Here is a 19925-nt window from a genome sequence, read left to right on the forward strand (position 1 = left end):
CTCCTTTATTTTTGTTAAGCCTGTTTATTTGTTTGAACTTGTTTCAATATATGTGATTTCTGTCATGTGAAGCATTCCTGTTATAAATCGTATTTTATTTGGATTTATTTCTCAATAAAAAAATAAAAAAGACAAGCGCGCTTAAAAAAAAAAAACAGAACAATACACTAATATAGTTATTGTTGTTGGTGTGAACGGGCCTTTAATCATTTCACTTACTTTGCTTGACTATGGTCCTGTGGTTCCTCTGAAACCATGCAAACCCACTTCCTCCAAAACCTTAAGTCTCCCTTTTTGGTTCAAATCAAGTTTTTAATGTTGTTTGTATGATGTAATGTAAATTACTATGTTAATGACAAAATGACAACCTTAAGTGTAACTGGGACATTCATTTATATTTGATATATAAAACACATTTTAAAAAAAACTGCGGACTTTGGCTCCTGATTTCCAAACACCTCCGCGCGCAACTACACGTCAGATTCATCTGCATCGATGATTGACTCAGAAAGAAGTCGCTGCATTTAATAATTAGTCCAGATTTAACACTGTTGGATATGTTGTCCATATATCACCCATATGCTGTTAGGAAGCCCCTCCTGAGGGTGTAATCTGAAGCCGCTGTTGTATCGGTGAGTTGCGGCAGCAGTACTCACTGCAGTCCTCGAGTGTGACACACACACATCACACATACACACACACACATCATGTTTTAATGCGCGGTACTTTCAGCTCGCTTTAAAACATCGCGGTGCTTATGGGATAAAACAAGTGGATTTCGCGTGGATTTCTTGGAAGTGGCGTTTCCATGATTTTGAAAGCTTCCTGGTTCTGGTAGCGACACACACACACACACACAGCTGGTTCACACCATCTGCGAAAGTCGAGGGGTTTTATTTCGCCAACAGCTCCTTGTTTGGACGCGCGCTGAACGCGAAGGTCTTCCGTCTTTTTGACCGATGCGTTTCCACGGGTGACCGTTACATTACCGTGCGGATAGATCGTCATCATGTGGACGACGAGGGCGCGTTGCCAGGACAGCGGGACCGATCCCGAGCGCGAGCGCCTCTGGGCCGAGCTATTCGAGCAACTGGACCTGAACAAGGACGGCCGGATCGATGTGAACGAGCTGCGGATCGGGCTCGCCGCCCGCGGGGTGTCGTCGAGCTCCGTGGAGGAGGTAACATTACGGAAGAAACCCAATTCACACACACAGAGACATAACGGAAGGTTAGCCTATTTATAGAGCAGGTTAACTCTATGAATAGACTAGTGATGGCCGGTTCGTGAACGAATCGTTCTTTTGAACCGGTTCTTTTTAGTGAACCGGTCGAACCAGTACACTAAATCGGACTGAATCGTCCGAAACAGTTCGCGTCTTGCGTCAGCGCTAAACCACAAGTTACTAAAGTTACTCACTTTCAGACATGCCTGACAGTCCCTCCGAATCGAAATAAACCAATATACAGAAGTATATTTTATTCAAGTAACTCAAAGTTCACTGAACGGAGACGTGTTGGTGCTGAGAGAAGTGATGAGCACGAGCAGCTGATACTGCGCATGCGTGTGCTACCGAACATACAGATAGAGCGGTCGGATAACCACCAGTACAGAACCGAGAACTGTTTCTTTCGGACACGTTCGACATACTGAGAACTGATGAGTTGATGAGCTGAGCATGCGTGCATTTTTTCTGAGGGACGAAATGTACGTTTCCATGTCTTTAGTTGAACATCAGTAAGTGTAACAAAATAAAACATTTTGGAAACATGTTTATCACATAATTACTGTATTATCACTGTATTATTTTAACGATTGGAAACAATGATTGGATTCTAAAACTGTCAAACTACTAAACATTTATTATTATACTAATATAATATTTTCAGGAACAGCTCATTTAATTTCTAGTAACAATATAAATCTTTGATGTAAACTCTTGCCAAGGTTTTAATGGTGCACTGCTTAGAAAATGTTTATAATGTGTTAACATAACGAATTAAACATGTTTAATTCGTTATGTTAACACATTATAAACATGATGTATATGCTACAGAAGGCTATTGGAGACAGACATGCATCGATTTTTTAGTTTTGACTGTATATTCAGGTTCCAGCTCAGCACACAGGCCTATATGCTATGGCTCGAGTCGAGAACTGGTTGTTGCAGTTCTTGAATCACTAGTACAGAACTGAGAACTGTTTCTTTCGGACACGTTCGATACGGAGAACCGATGAGGTGGAGATACTGCGCATGCGTGATAGCACCGTCTCTGAACAGAACTTTCTTTCGGCTGATCCTGTGCTGATATACGAGCACGCAGTAGTACGTGTGAACCCAGGACTTAAACGAGAGGGTGAATCGGCGAAATGTAAGTTTATTTAATAACAAATAAAACTAGAAAAAAAAGTTTGATGACACAAACTTTAAGTTGGCTTGAGAAAGCCGGACCAGAGCGTTTGAAGAATCTTGAAGTTTGAATTAAGTTGGAAAAAGATGGAATTAGAAAGAAAGAAAGAAAGAAAGAAAGATGGATAGATTAGTTAGAAAGATAGATTAGTTAGAAAGATAGATAGATCGATCGATAGATAGATAGATAGATAGATAGATAGATAGATAGATAGATAGATAGATAGATAGATAGATAGATCGATAGATAGATGTTATTGGCAAGAAGCTAGCATGATTAACATGTAACTAGCATCATGCTAGCATGATTAACATGTAGCTAGCATCATGCTAGCATGATTAACATGTAGCTAGCATAATAATAACACGATTAGCATGTTGCTAGCATCATGCTAGCATGTTTTCAGCAAGAAGCTAGCATGATTAGCATGTAGCTAGCATCATGCTAGCATGTTTTTAGCAAGAAGCTAGCATGATTAGCATGTAGCTAGCATCATGCTAGCATGATTAGCATCATGCTAGCATGATTAGCATGTTGCTAGCAAGAAGCTAGCATGTTTTTAGCATCATGCTAACATGATTAGCATGTAGCTAGCATCATGTTAGCATGATTAGCATTATGCTAGCATCATGCTAGCATGTTTTTAACATCATGCTAGCATGATTAGCATGTAGCTAGCATCATGCTAGCATGATTAGCATGTAGCTAGCATCATGCTAGCATGATTAGCATGTAGCTAGCATCATGCTAGCATGATTAGCATGTTGCTAGCATCATGCTAGCATGTTTTTAGCAAGAAGCTAGCATGATTAGCATGTAGCTAACATCATGCTAGCATGTTTTTAGCAAGAAGCTAGCATGATTAGCATGTAGCTAGCATCATGCTAGCATGATTAGCATGTAGCTAGCATCATGCTAGCATGATTAGCATGTTGCTAGCATCATGCTAGCATGTTTTTAGCAAGAAGCTAACATGATTAGCATGTAGCTAGCATCATGCTAGCATGTTTTTAGCAAGAAGCTAGCATGATTAGCATGTAGCTAGCATCATGCTAGCATGTTTTTAGCAAGAAGCTAGCATGATTAGCATGTTGCTAGCAAGAAGCTAGCATGATTAGCATGTAGCTATCATCATGCTAGCATGATTAGCATGTAGCTAGCATCATGCTAGCATGTTTTTAGCAAGAAGCTAGCATGATTAGCATGTAGCTAACATCATGCTAGCATGTTTTTAGCAAGAAGCTAGCATGATTAGCATGTAGCTATCATCATGCTAACATTATTAGCATGTAGCTAGCATCATGCTAGCATGTTTTTAGCAAGAAGCTAGCATGATTAGCATGTAGCTAGCATCATGCTAGCATGATTAACATGTTGCCAGCATCATGCTAGCATGATTAGCATGTTGCTAGCATCATGTTAGCATGTTTTTAACAAGAAGCTAGCATGATTAGCATGTAGCTAGCATCATGCTAACATGATTGGCATGTTGCTAGCATCATGCTAGCATGATTGGCATGTTGCTAGCATCATGCTAGCATGTTTTCGCAAGAAGCTTGCATGATTAGCATGTAGCTAGCATCATGCTAGCATGTTTTTAGCAAGAAGCTAACATGATTAGCATAAAGCAAGAAAGCAAGAAAGAAAGAAAGAAAGAAAGAAAGATGGAATTGTTAGAAAGAAAGAAAGAAAGAAAGAAAGAAAGAAAGAAAGAAAGAAAGAAAGATAGAATTGTTAGAAAGAAAGAAAAAAGAAAGAAAGAAAGAAAGAAAGAAAGTGAAAAAAAGAATAGTTAGAAAGAAAGATGGATAGATTTGTTAGAAAGAAAGATGGATAGATTAGTTAGAAAAAAAGATGGATAGATTTGCTAGAAAGAAAGATGGATAGATTTGTTAGAAAGAAAGATGGATAGATTAGTTAGAAAGAAAGATGGATAGATTAGTTAGGTAGAAAGAAAGATGGATAGATTAGGTAGAAAGAAAGATGGATAGATTAGGTAGAAAGAAAGATGGATAGATTTGTTAGAAAGAAAGATGGATAGATTAGTTAGAAAGAAAGATGGATAGATTAGTTAGAAAGAAAGATGGATAGATTATGTAGAAAGAAAGATGGATAGATTTGTTAGAAAGAAAGATGGATAGATTAGTTAGAAAGAAAGAAAGATTAGGTAGAAAGAAAGAATGATAGATTAGGTAGAAAGAAAGATGGATAGATTTGTTAAAAAGAAAGAACGATAGATTAGTTAGAAAGAAAGATGGATAGATTAGTTAGAAAGAAAGAACGATAGATTAGTTAGAAAGAAAGATGGATAGATTTGTTAGAAAGAAAGATGAATAGATTTGTTAGAAAGAAAGAAAGATGGATAGATTAGTTAGGTAGAAAGAAAGATGGATAGATTAGTTAGAAAGAAAGATGGATAGATTTGTTAGAAAGAAAGAACGATAGATTAGTTAGAAAGAAAGATGGATAGATTAGTTAGAAAGAAAGAACGATAGATTAGTTAGAAAGAAAGATGGATAGATTTGTTAGAAAGAAAGATGGATAGATTTGTTAGAAAGAAAGATGGATAGATTTGTTAGAAAGAAAGATGGATAGATTTGTTAGAAAGAAAGATGGATAGATTTGTTAGAAAGAAAGATGGATAGATTTGTTAGAAAGAAAGATGGATAGATTTGTTAGAAAGAAAGATGGATAGATTAGTTAGAAAGAAAGAAAGAACGAAAGATTAGTTAGAAAGAAAGATGGATAGATTTGTTAGAAAGAAAGATGGATAGATTAGTTAGAAAGAAAGAAAGAAAGATTAGGTAGAAGGATAGATAGATAGATAGATAGATAGATAGATAGATAGATAGATAGATAGATAGATAGATAGATAGATAGATAGATAGATAGATAGATCATTAGTACATATAGAATGGTAGTTTAATTGAGTCTAGGGCTTCAGGGAATTTAGATTTGAGTTTTTGTTGTATGCTATTGGGCCACCGTAGTCTTGGCTCATTTTGACCATGCTGCAATGAAAGTCAATGGGATTTTTATGATTTTTAATATTAATTTTTAAGAAATCTGAAAGTCGAATCAGTCTAAAAAGATATAGCAACTCGAGTCAGAACAGTCTGAAGGTCTGACCCGAGTTTGGAGTTTGTAGAGTTAAAGCTCTAGGAGGAGTAGCAGTCAGAAAATTTTGGGTAAGAAAAATAAGAAGAAGAATAATAATAAGTTTAAATAGGATTTCAGTAAGTTGGCTTTCTCAAGCCAACTTAATGATGAAGACCATTTATGCATTTTATATATTTAAAACATGTAAAACATCCGCGTTAGCACATCGCCTAGGCTGCAGCAGGGTTCGTTTTCAAAATGTAAATGTAAGAAACTTATCCAAGATGATTATGACGATGTGTACTATTATTTAACTGAAGTTATGATTAAAAATGCCTGTAATTTGAAGTAGTTTTATCCGCCAGGATGATAGAATTGACGTCATTACGTGATGACGTAAAAGAACTGGTGAACCGGTTTTTTGAACCGGTTCATTAAAACGAACTGTCCGAAAGAACCGGTTCGCGGAAAAGAACCGGACTTCCCATCACTAGAATAGACAGGTTTATGATTTAATAGCAGATTTGGAGATGATAATCTGCAGTGCACCTCCTGCAGGTCACGTGATCCTAAACGCAATTTCTGTAAATACTGAAAGTGAAAATGCTGCAGTACGCGATACAATCACAGCCAATCAGATTAAATCTGATGCTAAATATTCAATAATGGACCAATGAGATTGCACAGTGGGCGGGGCTTCCCAGCTTAGGTCTAAAGATAAAAGGCTGCGTCCTAAATCATGTGCTGGACATTGTGTACTATTACTTTTGATGTTAAATTTAGATTAGAAAGATGTGCTGGAGTCATTAGCGAGAGTATTACCCATTATACGGGTACCTAGTTACCAACATAGGCTAGTTAAACTCTTAATGCTTCATGTGGTAGCTAATAGTAACACTGAAAAGCAGGATTCTTGTTTCCAAGGCCGGGGTCAGGAACTATCGTGTCCTGCAGCACTAATGAACCAGTTTATGAGTTTAATAGTTAATGATCTCAAGGCAAGATCAGAGGAAGGGCAATATCACCCGCTGGCACTACATCAACATCACCTGCCATCTGAAATAATCCAGCAGACTAGTGTAAAGCGACAAGCATCAACAGCGGTGCATGATCTTAAGAATAAGAGCGTAAATAATGGGGTTTGCCAAGTCAGTCACTATTGGTCTAGTGATTTGCTCAAACCACTGTTTCTTGCTATAATGTAAGGCTAGCAGGTCAAACCCAAGGCCTAGGGAACAAAACAATGAGAAGTTATCAAAACAGACACACACACACGTTAAATTAATCTGAGTTATCTAATCTCTCCATGGCATGCTGTTTATATACCAACACACACTCTAAACCTGTAGTTTATAGTCCAGCACATTGATTATTACTGTGGGTTATTGATCTGTTTGCCTAAGAACATCTTTGTGTCATTGATTTTTTTGACTTGAAGTTGAGGATTTTGTAGTGTTATGTCGTGCTTGTGGTTTGGATGTGACGCGTGCAATGCATGTGTTTATTTGCATTATGCATGAATGTATATTGAGACGAAAGTATTATGCATGCCCACAGAAATACACACGTTGGCTGTAGAGTGTGCTAAAGGTCAGCGTCTTGGAGTCGATCCATGTGAGAGTAAATATCATATGACTGCTGGCTCACATAAACAAACACAACAACACACACTGTGTAGATGCCTACACACAAAGGAGGCATGAAATCAGTGTAATTACTGGCAGATGTTCCCGTACAGGGCACTTTACTCTATAACTTACCAGAGATTGTGGGAATAGTGGTAATGAACACTGGAATGAGTGCCAGTGTGGATTTAAAGCGACAGTAACCTTTGCATCCTGATTCATTAATATGTAGTCAGTGTGTTCACAATGTCCTCTCCATAATTGAGCTGATTATAAAACCCAGAACGCCGAGACCTGCAGCGAAATGCCTCTCTAATCCTCTAAGTTTGCATAGATCAGGCTAAACACGTTCAGACACGCTGCTCTGGGAACTGCATGTCATGGGGTTTTTCTCAGGGTGTATTTTGTATCTTCTAGTTTGCAGTTCAGAGCCAGATTCATGATTATTCCCTCTATATAACTCTCTAGGACAGACATTATGGATAGAATCTAGGGATGCACAATATATCGAAATATCGCACATGTATATATCGCGATAACGGCTTGCAATAACTCCGGTCATGAACAAAAGACTGAGAAAATCACTCACAGCTCTCGGCTGAATAACATCGGTAGCTTTAATATAAGAATCTGTATAATTCATATGGGGAAAACTAAACAGGGGCTGTGCAAAAATTAATTGCGATTAATCGCATCCAACATAAAAGTCTGTGTTTACATAATATATTTGTGTGTGCTGTATATAATTATTTTGTATATATAAATACCTATGCATGCATGTATATATTTAAGAATTATTTGCGCTTAAATTCTGTATATATATATAAATACATAATCTATATTATATAAATATAAATATTTTATATATGAATAACACATTTTCTTAAATATATACATGCATGTGTGTGTATTTATATATACAAAATAATTATATACAGCACACACAAATATATTTTGTAAACACAGACTTTTATTTTGGATGCGATTAATCGCAATTAATTTTTGCACAGCCCTAATTTTTACATTTGATTATTCAGTTTCTATTGTTAAATAACCCTAATGTAGGATAACCCGAACCCGTGCGTCAAAATAACACTTCTTATGCGACAGTAAAACACACTGCTGATCACTTTCAGAAGTTGTTGGGATGTTTTAGTGTCACAAGAAGAATGTGAAATGTGTATGTAGTTTATTTAACTTTAAATATATTGTAAAGATAATTTAAGCTTATTTTACACACTTCAAGCATTATCGTATCGCATATCACATTATTTAATGAGTTATCGCATATCGCATGTTTCTTTAATATCGTGCAGCCCTAAAGAATCACATCTGAAATATTTATGCTGCCATCGGGGCCGAATCTGGGCCGACACTATGGTGCGGTCTAGGATGCTATTGGACTTATCATAAATACAAATTACAAATACAAAATTGGACATTAACACCCTTTCAAGTCGTATTCACTCCTGGGAAACTCTGAGAAGTGATCATGCGTAATGCAAACACATAAACACATATTTTCTTGTTTTTATCTAAACCACAACAAGCACAACATGACACTACTAAAACACTAGTGAGTAAATAATGATTTTTGGGTGAACTGTCTCTTTAAGAACTCATTATCGGGCTGCTGTTTTGCACTTGGCTTTCTCTGTGTTTTTCATATGATAATTATGTTCAGATTCAGCGATTAACCCTTAAATGCTTGACTCTATATTGTTTTAATTATTCTTATTTCTTTTGATTATTTGAATTTCTTCAATGTAAAGCACTTTGAATTGCTATAAATAAACTTGCCTTGCCTATATTTAACACACCTGTTGCGATAATAAATAACCCGATTAATAAAACTCTCCCGATATTAGAGTAACAATTACGGAAGAATAAAATAAAGGATGTTTTGTAATCTTTTGGAGCTCTGGAAGCGTTCAGTTTGAGCTGATGTTTAATAACAGCATCACGGTCCTCAGAGCACATTTCCAATAACATTCAGCATCTGGCTCATATTCACGAATCCTTAAAATCTCCAAAATTAACATGTCGATCGCTCGCATCTTCTACGCCAGGTCGTTTTCGGCACTTGCTCTGCAGTAAATCACTGAGCATTTTCAAGTTTTGCTGATGATTCTTCCTATTCTTTTGTTTTCTGCCTGCAGTGACTATGAGTGAAACTTCACTTCGTCATTGTGTTTCAGACAGTGCCACCTTGTGGAATAAAAATGTGTTGGTGTGGGCAAGGCCTTCTTGTTGTGCAGAAACTTGTTGTGTACACCTTGGGTCGTTAGTGACCCTATACAATTTTTATACAAAATGTAGGGAAAACAGGAACTCTTTTAAAATTGAATTTATCTTTTTCCATAATGAATTGATTGAGGAATATTATGAAGGTTAATGTCTAACTTTAAAAAAAGTGAATGAGGAAGAGGTTAGCGAATGACGTCATTAAAGCCCCGAGGTGTGCGGCGTTTAAGGGTTAATGGCAGAAACTGACCGTCTGAGCACTGATTGCTGGTGGCTTTGCATAATTTTAATGTGCTTTTCTTCTTCATTTGCACCCCTCATCCCACCTCTCCTAATGATTCCTGGCATCCCTCTTTCCCCCCTTCTCTCTCTCTGTCTCTCTCTCCCCTCTCCGTATGCCCATATATTCAGCAGGTTGTTCGAGCCGGAGACATCAATGATGACGGTCAGCTGGATTTCGAAGAGTTCACGGAGTATCTGCGTTCACATGAGAAACGCCTCAAGCTCATGTTTCGCAGCTTGGACCGCAACAATGACGGTTGGTTTCTGTCAGCTTCACATCACTGGCAGAATTTCAGCATTATTTTTTATTCTATTATTATAATATTTATTAATATTATTAACTTGCTTTTTTATATTATTTGGTATTTTTATTTGAGTTTTGGTAATTTTATTGTTTACTTTTGTCATTTTGATTACTATATATATATATATGAAGAGTTCAGATGCAAAAGCCTCTAAATGCCATTTGAAATTTTCTTCTTTAATGATGATTTTTATCAAACTTGTATATTTAAGTTCAGTAATTTCACTTAAATGGCAATGATAATTACCTATTAATTGTTATTTAAGTGAAATTACTGAACTTAAATATACAAGTTTGATAAAAATCATCATTAAAGAAGAAAATTTCAAATGGCATTAAGAGGCTTTTGCATCTGAACTCTTCATATATATATATATATACATATATATTAAATATATTTTTAAGTAATCAAAATGACAAAAGCATTTGCAGCTTACTGAAATAAAATAAAGTACTAAAATTGCTTAAAACTAAAAAAAAAATCAATTAATTATATGGTTAAGTTTTTAAGTTTAGGGTTTTCATTTAATATTTATATTTTATTTGATTTCAGCTTTATTTTTAATAGTTTTAGTTAACAACAACAACACTGGTCAGAATCTGTCTGAAAATGCAAGATAATTTTTTTAATGTCTTAATTTGAGTTTGTTCAAGTTATAGATAAAACGATTATATTTCCATCTATAACCTTACAATAGTCTTAAAATGTATAGCATTACACCAGTGTGAGCGCCTACGATCTTATATTTGCATTAGCGTCTCTGATTTTTATCTCATTGCTAGCATCTATTTCCTCATATTAGCATTTGAATCAATACTTTAGGATCTATAACGTCAAATTAGCATTACCAGCTATGAAATTACCTTAAGCACTATTACTTTACTGTTATACATAACCTCATAGTTTTAATAGCAGTTATGCTATTGCATCATTGTTAGCATCTATATCCTACATTTACCATTAGCACTTTTGAATCATTCTTAAGCTTTAAAGCATCAGATTCGTATTAGCAGCGGTGATATTACCGTTAACACTTACATGCCTGTTAGCATAGCCTCACAGTATCATTAGCAGCTATGCTATTGCATCGTTGTTAGCATCTATAGCCTACCCTAAATTTACCATTAGCATCTATATTTCTGAATCATTCTTAAGCTTTAAAACAATTTCGTATTAGCAGCTTTGATATTACTTTAAACACTTGTTAGCACTGTTAGCATAGCCTCACAGGATCATTAGCAGCTATGCTACTGCATCATTGTTAGCATCTATACCCTCAATGTACCATTAGCATCTATATTTCTGAAACATTCTTAAGCTCTAAAACATCATCTTCTTATTAGCAGCTGTGATATTACCATTAACACTTACAGCCCTGTTAGCTTAGCCTCACAGTATCGTTAGCAGCTATGCTATTGCATCAATGTTAGTATCTATCCCCGTTTGTGTTTTGTAGGTCAAGTTGACGCTGAGGAGATCCAGCAGTCGTTACAGAGTCTCGGCGTGGACGTCTCGTTGGAACTGGCTGCCAAAATACTGCAAAGGTGTGCGCATTTGAGCTTAGCATGTATGTAAAGTGCCTTGAATTGCCTTTAAGTGATTCTGTGACACCCAATTCTTCTGAAATGTGTTCATTCAGCATGGACAAAGACCGTTCCATGACCATCGACTGGATGGAGTGGCGAGATCACTTCCTGTTTAACCCTTTGCACAACATGGAGGAAATCGCTCAGTTTTGGAAACACTCTGTGGTACGAAGCTAATCGCACACAGCTCAGGCTATACATCCAGCCTCTTTCTTTCTTTAACTCCATGGTGTGAAATGAATGCGGTTGTGCGTTTGGTGTAGATGTTGGATATCGGAGAGCATTTGACGGTCCCGGATGAGTTCTCGGAGAAGGAGAAGCAGTCAGGGTTCGTGTGGCGGCAGCTGATGGCCGGCGCTGTGGCGGGATCAGTGTCCAGGACAGGAACGGCGCCGCTCGACAGACTCAAGGTCTTTATGCAGGTGAGACAAAACGTCAGGCTAGTGAACAGATCTGCAGATTTCATGCCAGATTTCCATTTGGAGGTTCGCTTTTGATTTCGAAATGCTAGCAATGTAGCTACCGCAGTACAATCTAGTGTTGCTGCACGATTATAGATAAATTGAGAATCACGATTTCTTTTCTGAACAGACCACTAAACAAAATAACGTCATTTCCTAGAGGTTATGACAAAATATAAAATTGCCGCAGTCTATATAAAAAGTTAAATTAATCTGTTAAATACATTTTTTTAAATTGGTTTGAATGAACGATTCAACGACTCGCTCGTTTCATTACTGGATGAAACAGCGTTTTTTTTTGAACAAATCTATCGAGTGACCGATTCAATGACAACTACATTTTCTAACGGTCACTTGTCGCCCCCTACTGGTGTAACGATGTAATTGAGACAATCGTTATTTGAAGCGCCATGCTACTTCCAAAATTTTGATTGCTACCGTAGACATTAGTGTTTATATCCGTATTATATACGTATATGAGTGTTTGTAACACAGAAATAATGATACTGTGTGGTTGAAAAGACTGTTTGTGAAGCTGCTTAATACATGACACAGGAGGATCGTTGTCATTTTGGAATAAGATCATGTGGGTGTTTGAATCAAGATCTTTTAAAGTCTCCATGTGGTGAAAATCACATTTTTAATGTTGTTTATGTGTCTATGTGGTGTTTTTAATAGCATTGCTGAGTAACTGCAGTGAACCAAAGACAGTAATAACACGGTTTGAAATCGCTGGTGTTTCTGACGTCACACACTACCTTGTAACCAATCAGATCAACGTGTGATCGCCAACCAGTGGATCTCTGAGCTGAGTGAGTGAATGGAGGCGGGGCTCAATTGCATATTTATTGAACCGTCCATACTAAATGAGGCAAGAGTGTCGAGTTACATTCAAGATATTTTAAGACACAAATAATTTTTTTTCCAAGAATAAATGCCATAAAAAAGGCATTTTAAGGGAAAAATTTAGGATAAATGATTGACTACAGAGGTACTTTAACCATTAATCGTGCAGCTCTACAAGCTAATAAAAGCCTAGAGCTGTGTGAATATATTATATCCAGCACCACACTGACCCCTGGAGGTCATATGACTGAAACTAAACAGTTCATCAGTTATTATATCAGGATGTTTTGTCAAGTCAAGTCACCTTTATTTATAGAGCTTCAAAGCAGCTTTTGGAAAATAATGCAACAGAGTTTGTTTCTAGAAGAAAACAGTGTCACAGTTCAGCTTTAGTAAGTTAAGTGATGGTTCATTTTTGCTGTAGAAAAGTTATTAATTTAGTGCATTTAAATATATAGCCGCTCTGGAGAAAACCATGATGTCATCGTCCAGCTCAGTTCTCGTATAATGGTGTCAATGCAGACAGAGCAATAATATTGTTGGATATTAAATGAAATGTCCCCAACTATCTTTTGTTTTATTCTAATCTAGCTCGACTGAAGCATTTAAAGGTGCTGTATGTAACCTTTTCACTCTAAAGCATAAAAATAGGAAACATGCTAAGTTCGCATACTTGTTTCTCTGAAAAACGCTTCTGCAGCCATTCGTTTTACTTTGAAGTGTGTGTTTCCAGGCTGGTCTGATATTGTGTTGCTAATTTTCATTGTCCATTGCGCTCGTTCCTGTTGCGTGTCCTTAACGGCGACCTCTGATATTTTGAATTGGCCTGCAGTTCCTATTTCCACCACTAGTTGTCATTCTGACAGACTGCACCTGTAAAGCTGTGTGATTGTGCAGGTGCATGGGCAGAGCTCGGAGAAGGGGAACGTGTGGCGCGGGCTGCGGGCGATGGTGAAGGAAGGAGGACTCGCTGCGCTGTGGAGGGGGAACGGCATCAACGTGCTGAAGATCGCACCCGAGACGGCCATCAAGTTCCTGGCCTACGAACAGGTACAGCTCTGGCTCTACACTCAGCTGTGTGGACGGCCAGTCGAAGCTCAGCCCGCCTGTGTGTGTGTCTGTAGATTAAGTGCTTGATGAGAGGCGGTAAAGAAGTAGGAACTCTGAAAGTTCAGGAGAGATTCGTCGCTGGATCACTGGCTGGAGCTACAGCTCAAACTATCATATACCCGATGGAGGTAAACACACACACGCACGTTTACTTAGCTTTCTTACATCTAAATGGGTACAATTCCATAATGATTTTAATACTGTACAAACTGTATACTTGTTCTCCTTACGCTAATTAACCTACCCATCACACACACTACACTCTTAGAAGAAAAGGTTCTATATAGAACCTTAAAAGGTTCTATCAGCGCTACATATTTGGAACCCCTAAAAGGTTTTATACACTCTTAAAAAAGGGTTCCTCTGGGTTCTATATAGAATCCTGGGGTTCTATACTTGGCCAATAGAACCTTTTACTAAAAAACATGGTTCTATATAGAACCATTCTGGAGTTCCATATATGAAGCGGGGGATGGAACCATTTCTGGTTCTAAATAGAACCATTTCTTCTAAGAGTGTAAAAACCCTTTAATTACTTAATATTTACACCAGATTTACAAATGAGGACGTCCCTAATGGGAGGTTTTTGGAGATTTTGTCAGGTTTTGGTCACTTCTCCCTTCACCCTCGCTCTCACACACACACTCACACCCTCTCTCTCTCTCTATCTCTCACACACACATGGCCGCTAGTTAGTGCACACAGTAAACATCAAGGTCACTCTGTATGTCAAGGTCTCACTAGTCGCATTACAGGTTTACACAAAACTTTTGCGATGTTTTCTAAATGTCGCTAAAAAAACTATTGTGAAATGACGCTGTTTCCATTAACCGATGTTATGCGACTGAAGCATCATTTTTTCCTCTTAAGTCTTTATAAACATCATGGCAACGGATGCTGGTAGGCTCATGTATGTCATAGACACCGCACTAGCCATTATTATGAATAGATTGAGACATCGGAGTGTTTTCCCGTCCTGATCAGGATCCGGTTCTGGTGTCGACTCTCTCTCTCTGTGGTTCTGCAGGTGCTGAAGACTCGTCTCACTCTCCGTAAAACAGGCCAGTACTCCAGCGCGGCGGACTGTGCCAAGCAGATCCTGCTGAAGGAGGGCCTTCTGGCCTTTTATAAAGGATACCTGCCCAATATACTGGGCATCATCCCGTACGCGGGCATAGACCTCGCTGTCTACGAGGTGTGTGTCTGTGTGAATGTGTCTTTGTGTGTATATGTGCACGTGTCTGCTGGTGTGTGTCTGTGTGCGCTAGAGCCAGACCGATATATCGGCAGACCGATATTAGGCATTTTCCAAACTATCGGTATCGGCAGTTATAATGGCCGATAAATTAATATTTTAAAAATAAAATAAAAACGGATGAAACACGTTTGAACCATGTCATGAGTGTTGGAGTTGTATAGTTTGTCCACCAGAGGGCACTCTACACCGTTCCTGTTGGCAACACTCGTTGAGTTGGTCACAAGACAGGCATTGCTTGAATAACAATTAAAAGAACATCCCCATCAGTTCTCTTAACTCAAATAAGCATGACAAAATTTGTGACTATCATGTCCAGTTTAAAAAATAAATAAATAAATAAAATATCGGCCGATATATCGGAATATCGGATTTTAAAACCCAAAAATATCTGTATCGGTATCGGCCTTCAAAATCCTTTATCGGTCGGGCTTTATATAGTAAATACTGAACTCATGAGTCATGATTAGAGCCAGACCGATATATCGGCAGACCGATATTATCGGCCGATATTAGGCATTTTCCAAACTATCGGTATCGGCAGTTATAATGGCCGATAAATGAATATTTCAAAAATAAAATAAAAACGGACGAAACATGCTTGAACCATGTCATGAGTGTTGGAGTTGTATAGTTTGTCCACCAGAGGGCACTCTACACCGTCCCTGTTGGCAACACTCGTTGAGTTGGTCACGAGACAGGCATTGCTTGAATAACAATTAAAAGAACATCCCCATCAGTTCTCTTAACTCAAATAAGCATGACAAAATTTGTGACTATCATGTCCAGTTTAAAAAATAAATAAATAAATAAATAAAATATCGGCCGATATATCGGAATATCGGATTTTAAAACCCAAAAATATCTGTATCGGTATCGGCCTTCAAAATCCTTTATCGGTCGGGCTTTATATAGTAAATACTGAACTCATGAGTCATGATTAGAGCCAGACCGATATATCGGCAGACCGATATTATCGGCCGATATTAGGCATTTTCCAAACTATCGGTATCGGCAGTTATAATGGCCGATAAATTAATATTTCAAAAATAAAATAAAAACGGATGAAACACGCTTGAACCATGTCATGAGTGTTGGAGTTGTATAGTTTGTCCACCAGAGGGCACTCTACACCGTTCCTGTTGGCAACACTCGTTGAGTTGGTCACGAGACATACATTGCTTGAATAACAATTAAAAGAACATCCCCATCAGTTCTCTTAACTCAAATAAGCATGACAAAATTTGTGACTATCATGTCCAGTTTAAAAAATAAATAAATAAATAAAATATCGGCCGATATATCGGAATATCGGATTTTAAAACCCAAAAATATCTGTATCGGTATCGGCCTTCAAAATCCTTTATCGGTCGGGCTTTATATAGTAAATACTGAACTCATGAGTCATGATTAGAGCCAGACCGATATATCGGCAAACCGATATTATCGGCCGATATTAGGCATTTTCCAAACTATCGGTATCGGCAGTTATAATGGCCGATAAATTAATATTTCAAAAATAAAATAAAAACGGATGAAACACGCTTGAACCATGTCATGAGTGTTGGAGTTGTATAGTTTGTCCACCAGAGGGCACTCTACACCGTTCCTGTTGGCAACACTCGTTGAGTTGGTCACGAGACATACATTGCTTGAATAACAATTAAAAGAACATCCCCATCAGTTCTCTAAACTCAAATAAGCATGACAAAATGTGTGACTATCATGTCCAGTTTAAAAAATAAATAAACAAATAAATTATCGGCCGATATATCGGATTTTAAAACCCAAAAATATTTGTATCGGTATCGGCCTTCAAAATCCTTTATCGGTCGGGCTCTAGTAAATACTGAACTCATGAGTCATGATTAGAGCCAGACCGATTTATCGGCAGACTGATATTATCGGCCGATATTAGGCATTTTCCAAACTATCGGTATCGGCAGTTATAATGGCCGACAAATGAATATTTCAAAAATAAAATAAAAACGGACGAAACACGCTTGAACCATGTCATGAGTGTTGGAGTTGTATAGTTTGTCCACCAGAGGGCACTCTACACCGTTCCTGTTGGCAACACTCGTTGAGTTGGTCACGATACATACGTTGCTTGAATAACAATTAAAAGATCATCCCCATCGGTTCTCTCAACTCAAATAAGCATGACAAAATTTGTGACTATCATGTCCAGTTTAAAAAATAAATAAATAAATAAAATATCATCCGATATATCGGATTTTAAAACCCAAAAATATTTGTATCGGTATCGGCCTTCAAAATCCTTTATCGGTCGGGGTCTACTGTGCGCGTGCGTGTGTGTGCGCGCGTTTGTGTGTGTCTGTGTATCTCTATGTGTGTGTGTGTTCAGAATAACTCTCTCATAAAGGCTGTCCGTCATCTGTCCTACTCTCGCAGACGCTGAAGAACGCTTGGCTGCAGCGTCACACCGAGGGCTCGCCCGACCCGGGGGTCCTGGTGCTGGTGGGCTGTGGGACGGTGTCCAGCACCTGTGGACAGCTGGCGTCCTACCCGCTCGCCCTCGTCCGAACACGCATGCAGGCCCAGGGTGAGGGACAGACTACTCACGAATCTACATATCCGAATATCGCATAAAACGTTTGCGAATAAAGTAATGTTTCTCACGGAAACCCTGAACCGCAACGTAAAAAAATAAAAAAATCTAAAATGACAAGAATAAAGTCGTAATATTTTGAGAGTAAAGTCAAAATTATGAGAATACAATATTCTTCTTTTTTTTATGAGTGTATTTCGTAACTAAAATATTAAGTAATTTTGACGTGCTATATCAGAAATGCATTATCGGTACTGAAATCCGCCTGATCCTGAAGATGTTTCTTCTCTCAGCGTCAGTGAAAGGCGCTCCGCAGATGTCCATGCTGACCCTGTTCAGAAATATCGTGGCCCAGGACGGCGTGGTGGGACTCTACCGAGGCATCGCTCCAAACTTCCTCAAGGTCATCCCGGCCGTCAGCATCTCCTACGTCGTCTACGAGCACATGAGGAAAGTACTGGGAGTGGGAACCTGAGAGAGAGAGAGTCAAATGAATCCTTTTTTTGTTGAACGATGGACAAGAAAGGTCAGAGACGGAGTTTATTTATGCCTACTACAGTATATGGGACCACCGGAGTGATGTTCTCAAAAAATAAAACAGAGGATGTGAGGAAGAACGATGAACTGATTTTAAAACGCTAAAATATGCAGAATCCACGAGTCCTGAATTCCTGAGGTTTATGATGTATTTTGTTGCTCAACAGGAGCCTGATATTCAGGTTTACAGGGTACGTTCCTCTGGACGTGGTAAAATGAACACTTGCGTGTGGGTGAGTGTGTGTGAGCATGTGTGTGTGTTAGGGGTGTAAAGATGCCCTCATGTCACGATTCGATACATATCACGATATGATATTATTGTGATACATAAAAAGTTAACAAAAAATGCACTGTTATTAAAATGCTAAATTTTAAAGTACACTGTGGGTGTAAATGAATTAGTCTTAGTGCTGAAAACCAAAAGCACAGGACAATAGTGACACTTAATATAGTGAAGCTTAAAATACACAATTATTTTAGATTAATATTCTGTCACTGACTAGATATATTTAAAATAATGTCGGACACTTTTTCCTGGTAACAGAAACATTTGCCATTATCAGGACACACAAATATTCCCTCATTGATATTTACAATTTATATATATATATATATATATATATATATATATATATATATATTATATAGGGCTGTCAAACGATTAATTGCATCCAAAATAAAAGTTTGTGTTTACATAATATATGTGGGTGCACTGTGTATAATTATTCTATATATATAATATAAATCCACACACATGCATGTATATTTAAGAAAAAATATAATTTATATCTAAAATATTTATATTTATATATAATATAAATTACATATAAATCTATATACAGTATATACATGAAAATATTTCTTAAATATATACAAGCATGTGTGTGGATTTATTTATATAAAATAATTATACACAGTGCACCCACATATTATGTAAACACAAACTTTTATTTTGGATGCGATTAATCGCGATTAATCATTTGACAGCCCTAATATTTATATAATGTATCACTGACACTAAAACAGTAATTTTTGTTTTGGCTGAACAATCCACGATACATATTTTTGCCTTTTTTTGTATTGCAATATATTGTTACACCCCTAGTGTGTATGTGTGTGTGAGCATGTGTGTGTGTAACCCAGTGTACAGACTACTGAACCCCCTACTGGAATGAACAGAAAACTAACTTCCTTCTTTTCGACTCACAGTGAGACTGAAAGTGCCTCTGTTTCCAGAAACACGTGTTGAATCAGCTGTGCTCCAGTAGTTTAATGCTGAAAGCCTTGTGTGTTCCAAAATCATCATCATCTCAATAATAAGAGTTCTGGAATTCTCAACAGAAGATTCCGGAACTCAAGTTTAACTGATTCCAAGATTCCGAACTATATCCACCCTAAATAGTGTCAAAACACAAGGTATCATTCATTAAACACATTTTATTGGTTAACTTGAACTTGATTGTGCTTGTGTTTCGTGAATAAGGCCTGCAAAATAGTATGCCAAAGATTATAATAGTATGCACACTTCTTTCAGTCTTTTTCTTCGACGCATGAATTCATGCATGTTTTTTTTTTTTTTTCGGCTAACATTC

At 37.5% G+C, this 19925-nt stretch overlaps 1 protein-coding gene across 3 annotated transcripts; it reads left to right on the forward strand.

Moving 5' to 3' along the window:
* Window positions 1-547: 547 nt before the first annotated feature.
* slc25a23a (solute carrier family 25 member 23a) lies at window positions 548-18967 on the forward strand. 3 transcript variants are annotated; one of them, XM_089131916.1, is made up of 11 exons: window positions 548-1180; window positions 9791-9917; window positions 11423-11510; window positions 11606-11717; window positions 11816-11974; window positions 13757-13909; window positions 13984-14097; window positions 14997-15164; window positions 17640-17790; window positions 18090-18244; window positions 18499-18967. In XM_089131916.1, the coding sequence occupies exons 1-11, from the start codon at window positions 1010-1012 to the stop codon at window positions 18550-18552; spliced, it is 1452 nt and encodes a 483-aa protein (XP_088988042.1). In that variant the 5' UTR covers window positions 548-1009; the 3' UTR covers window positions 18553-18967. The 3 variants fall into 3 exon arrangements, with proteins under 3 accessions (XP_088988042.1, XP_039540693.1, XP_039540679.1); XM_039684759.2 differs by having other exon boundaries at window positions 549-1180; window positions 9794-9917; window positions 18090-18967; XM_039684745.2 differs by having other exon boundaries at window positions 550-1180; window positions 18090-18967.
* Window positions 18968-19925: the final 958 nt, after the last annotated feature.

Source organism: Pimephales promelas, chromosome 6 (assembly GCF_988280905.1).
Source record: "Pimephales promelas chromosome 6, fPimPro1.hap1.1, whole genome shotgun sequence".
Classification (NCBI taxonomy): Eukaryota; Metazoa; Chordata; class Actinopteri; order Cypriniformes; family Leuciscidae; genus Pimephales; species Pimephales promelas.

What these genes read in the sequence shown, in the direction of transcription:
- slc25a23a (XM_089131916.1), top strand. Translation starts at nt 1,010, where the DNA reads ATGTGGACGACGAGGGCGCGTTGCCAGGACAGCGGGACCGATCCCGAG. An exon ending in GCTGCCAAAATACTGCAAAG is followed by an intron (nt 11,511 to 11,605) that starts GTGTGCGCATTT and finishes GTGTTCATTCAG; the next exon opens with CATGGACAAAGACCGTTCCA. An exon ending in AGTTTTGGAAACACTCTGTG is followed by an intron (nt 11,718 to 11,815) that starts GTACGAAGCTAA and finishes CGTTTGGTGTAG; the next exon opens with ATGTTGGATATCGGAGAGCA.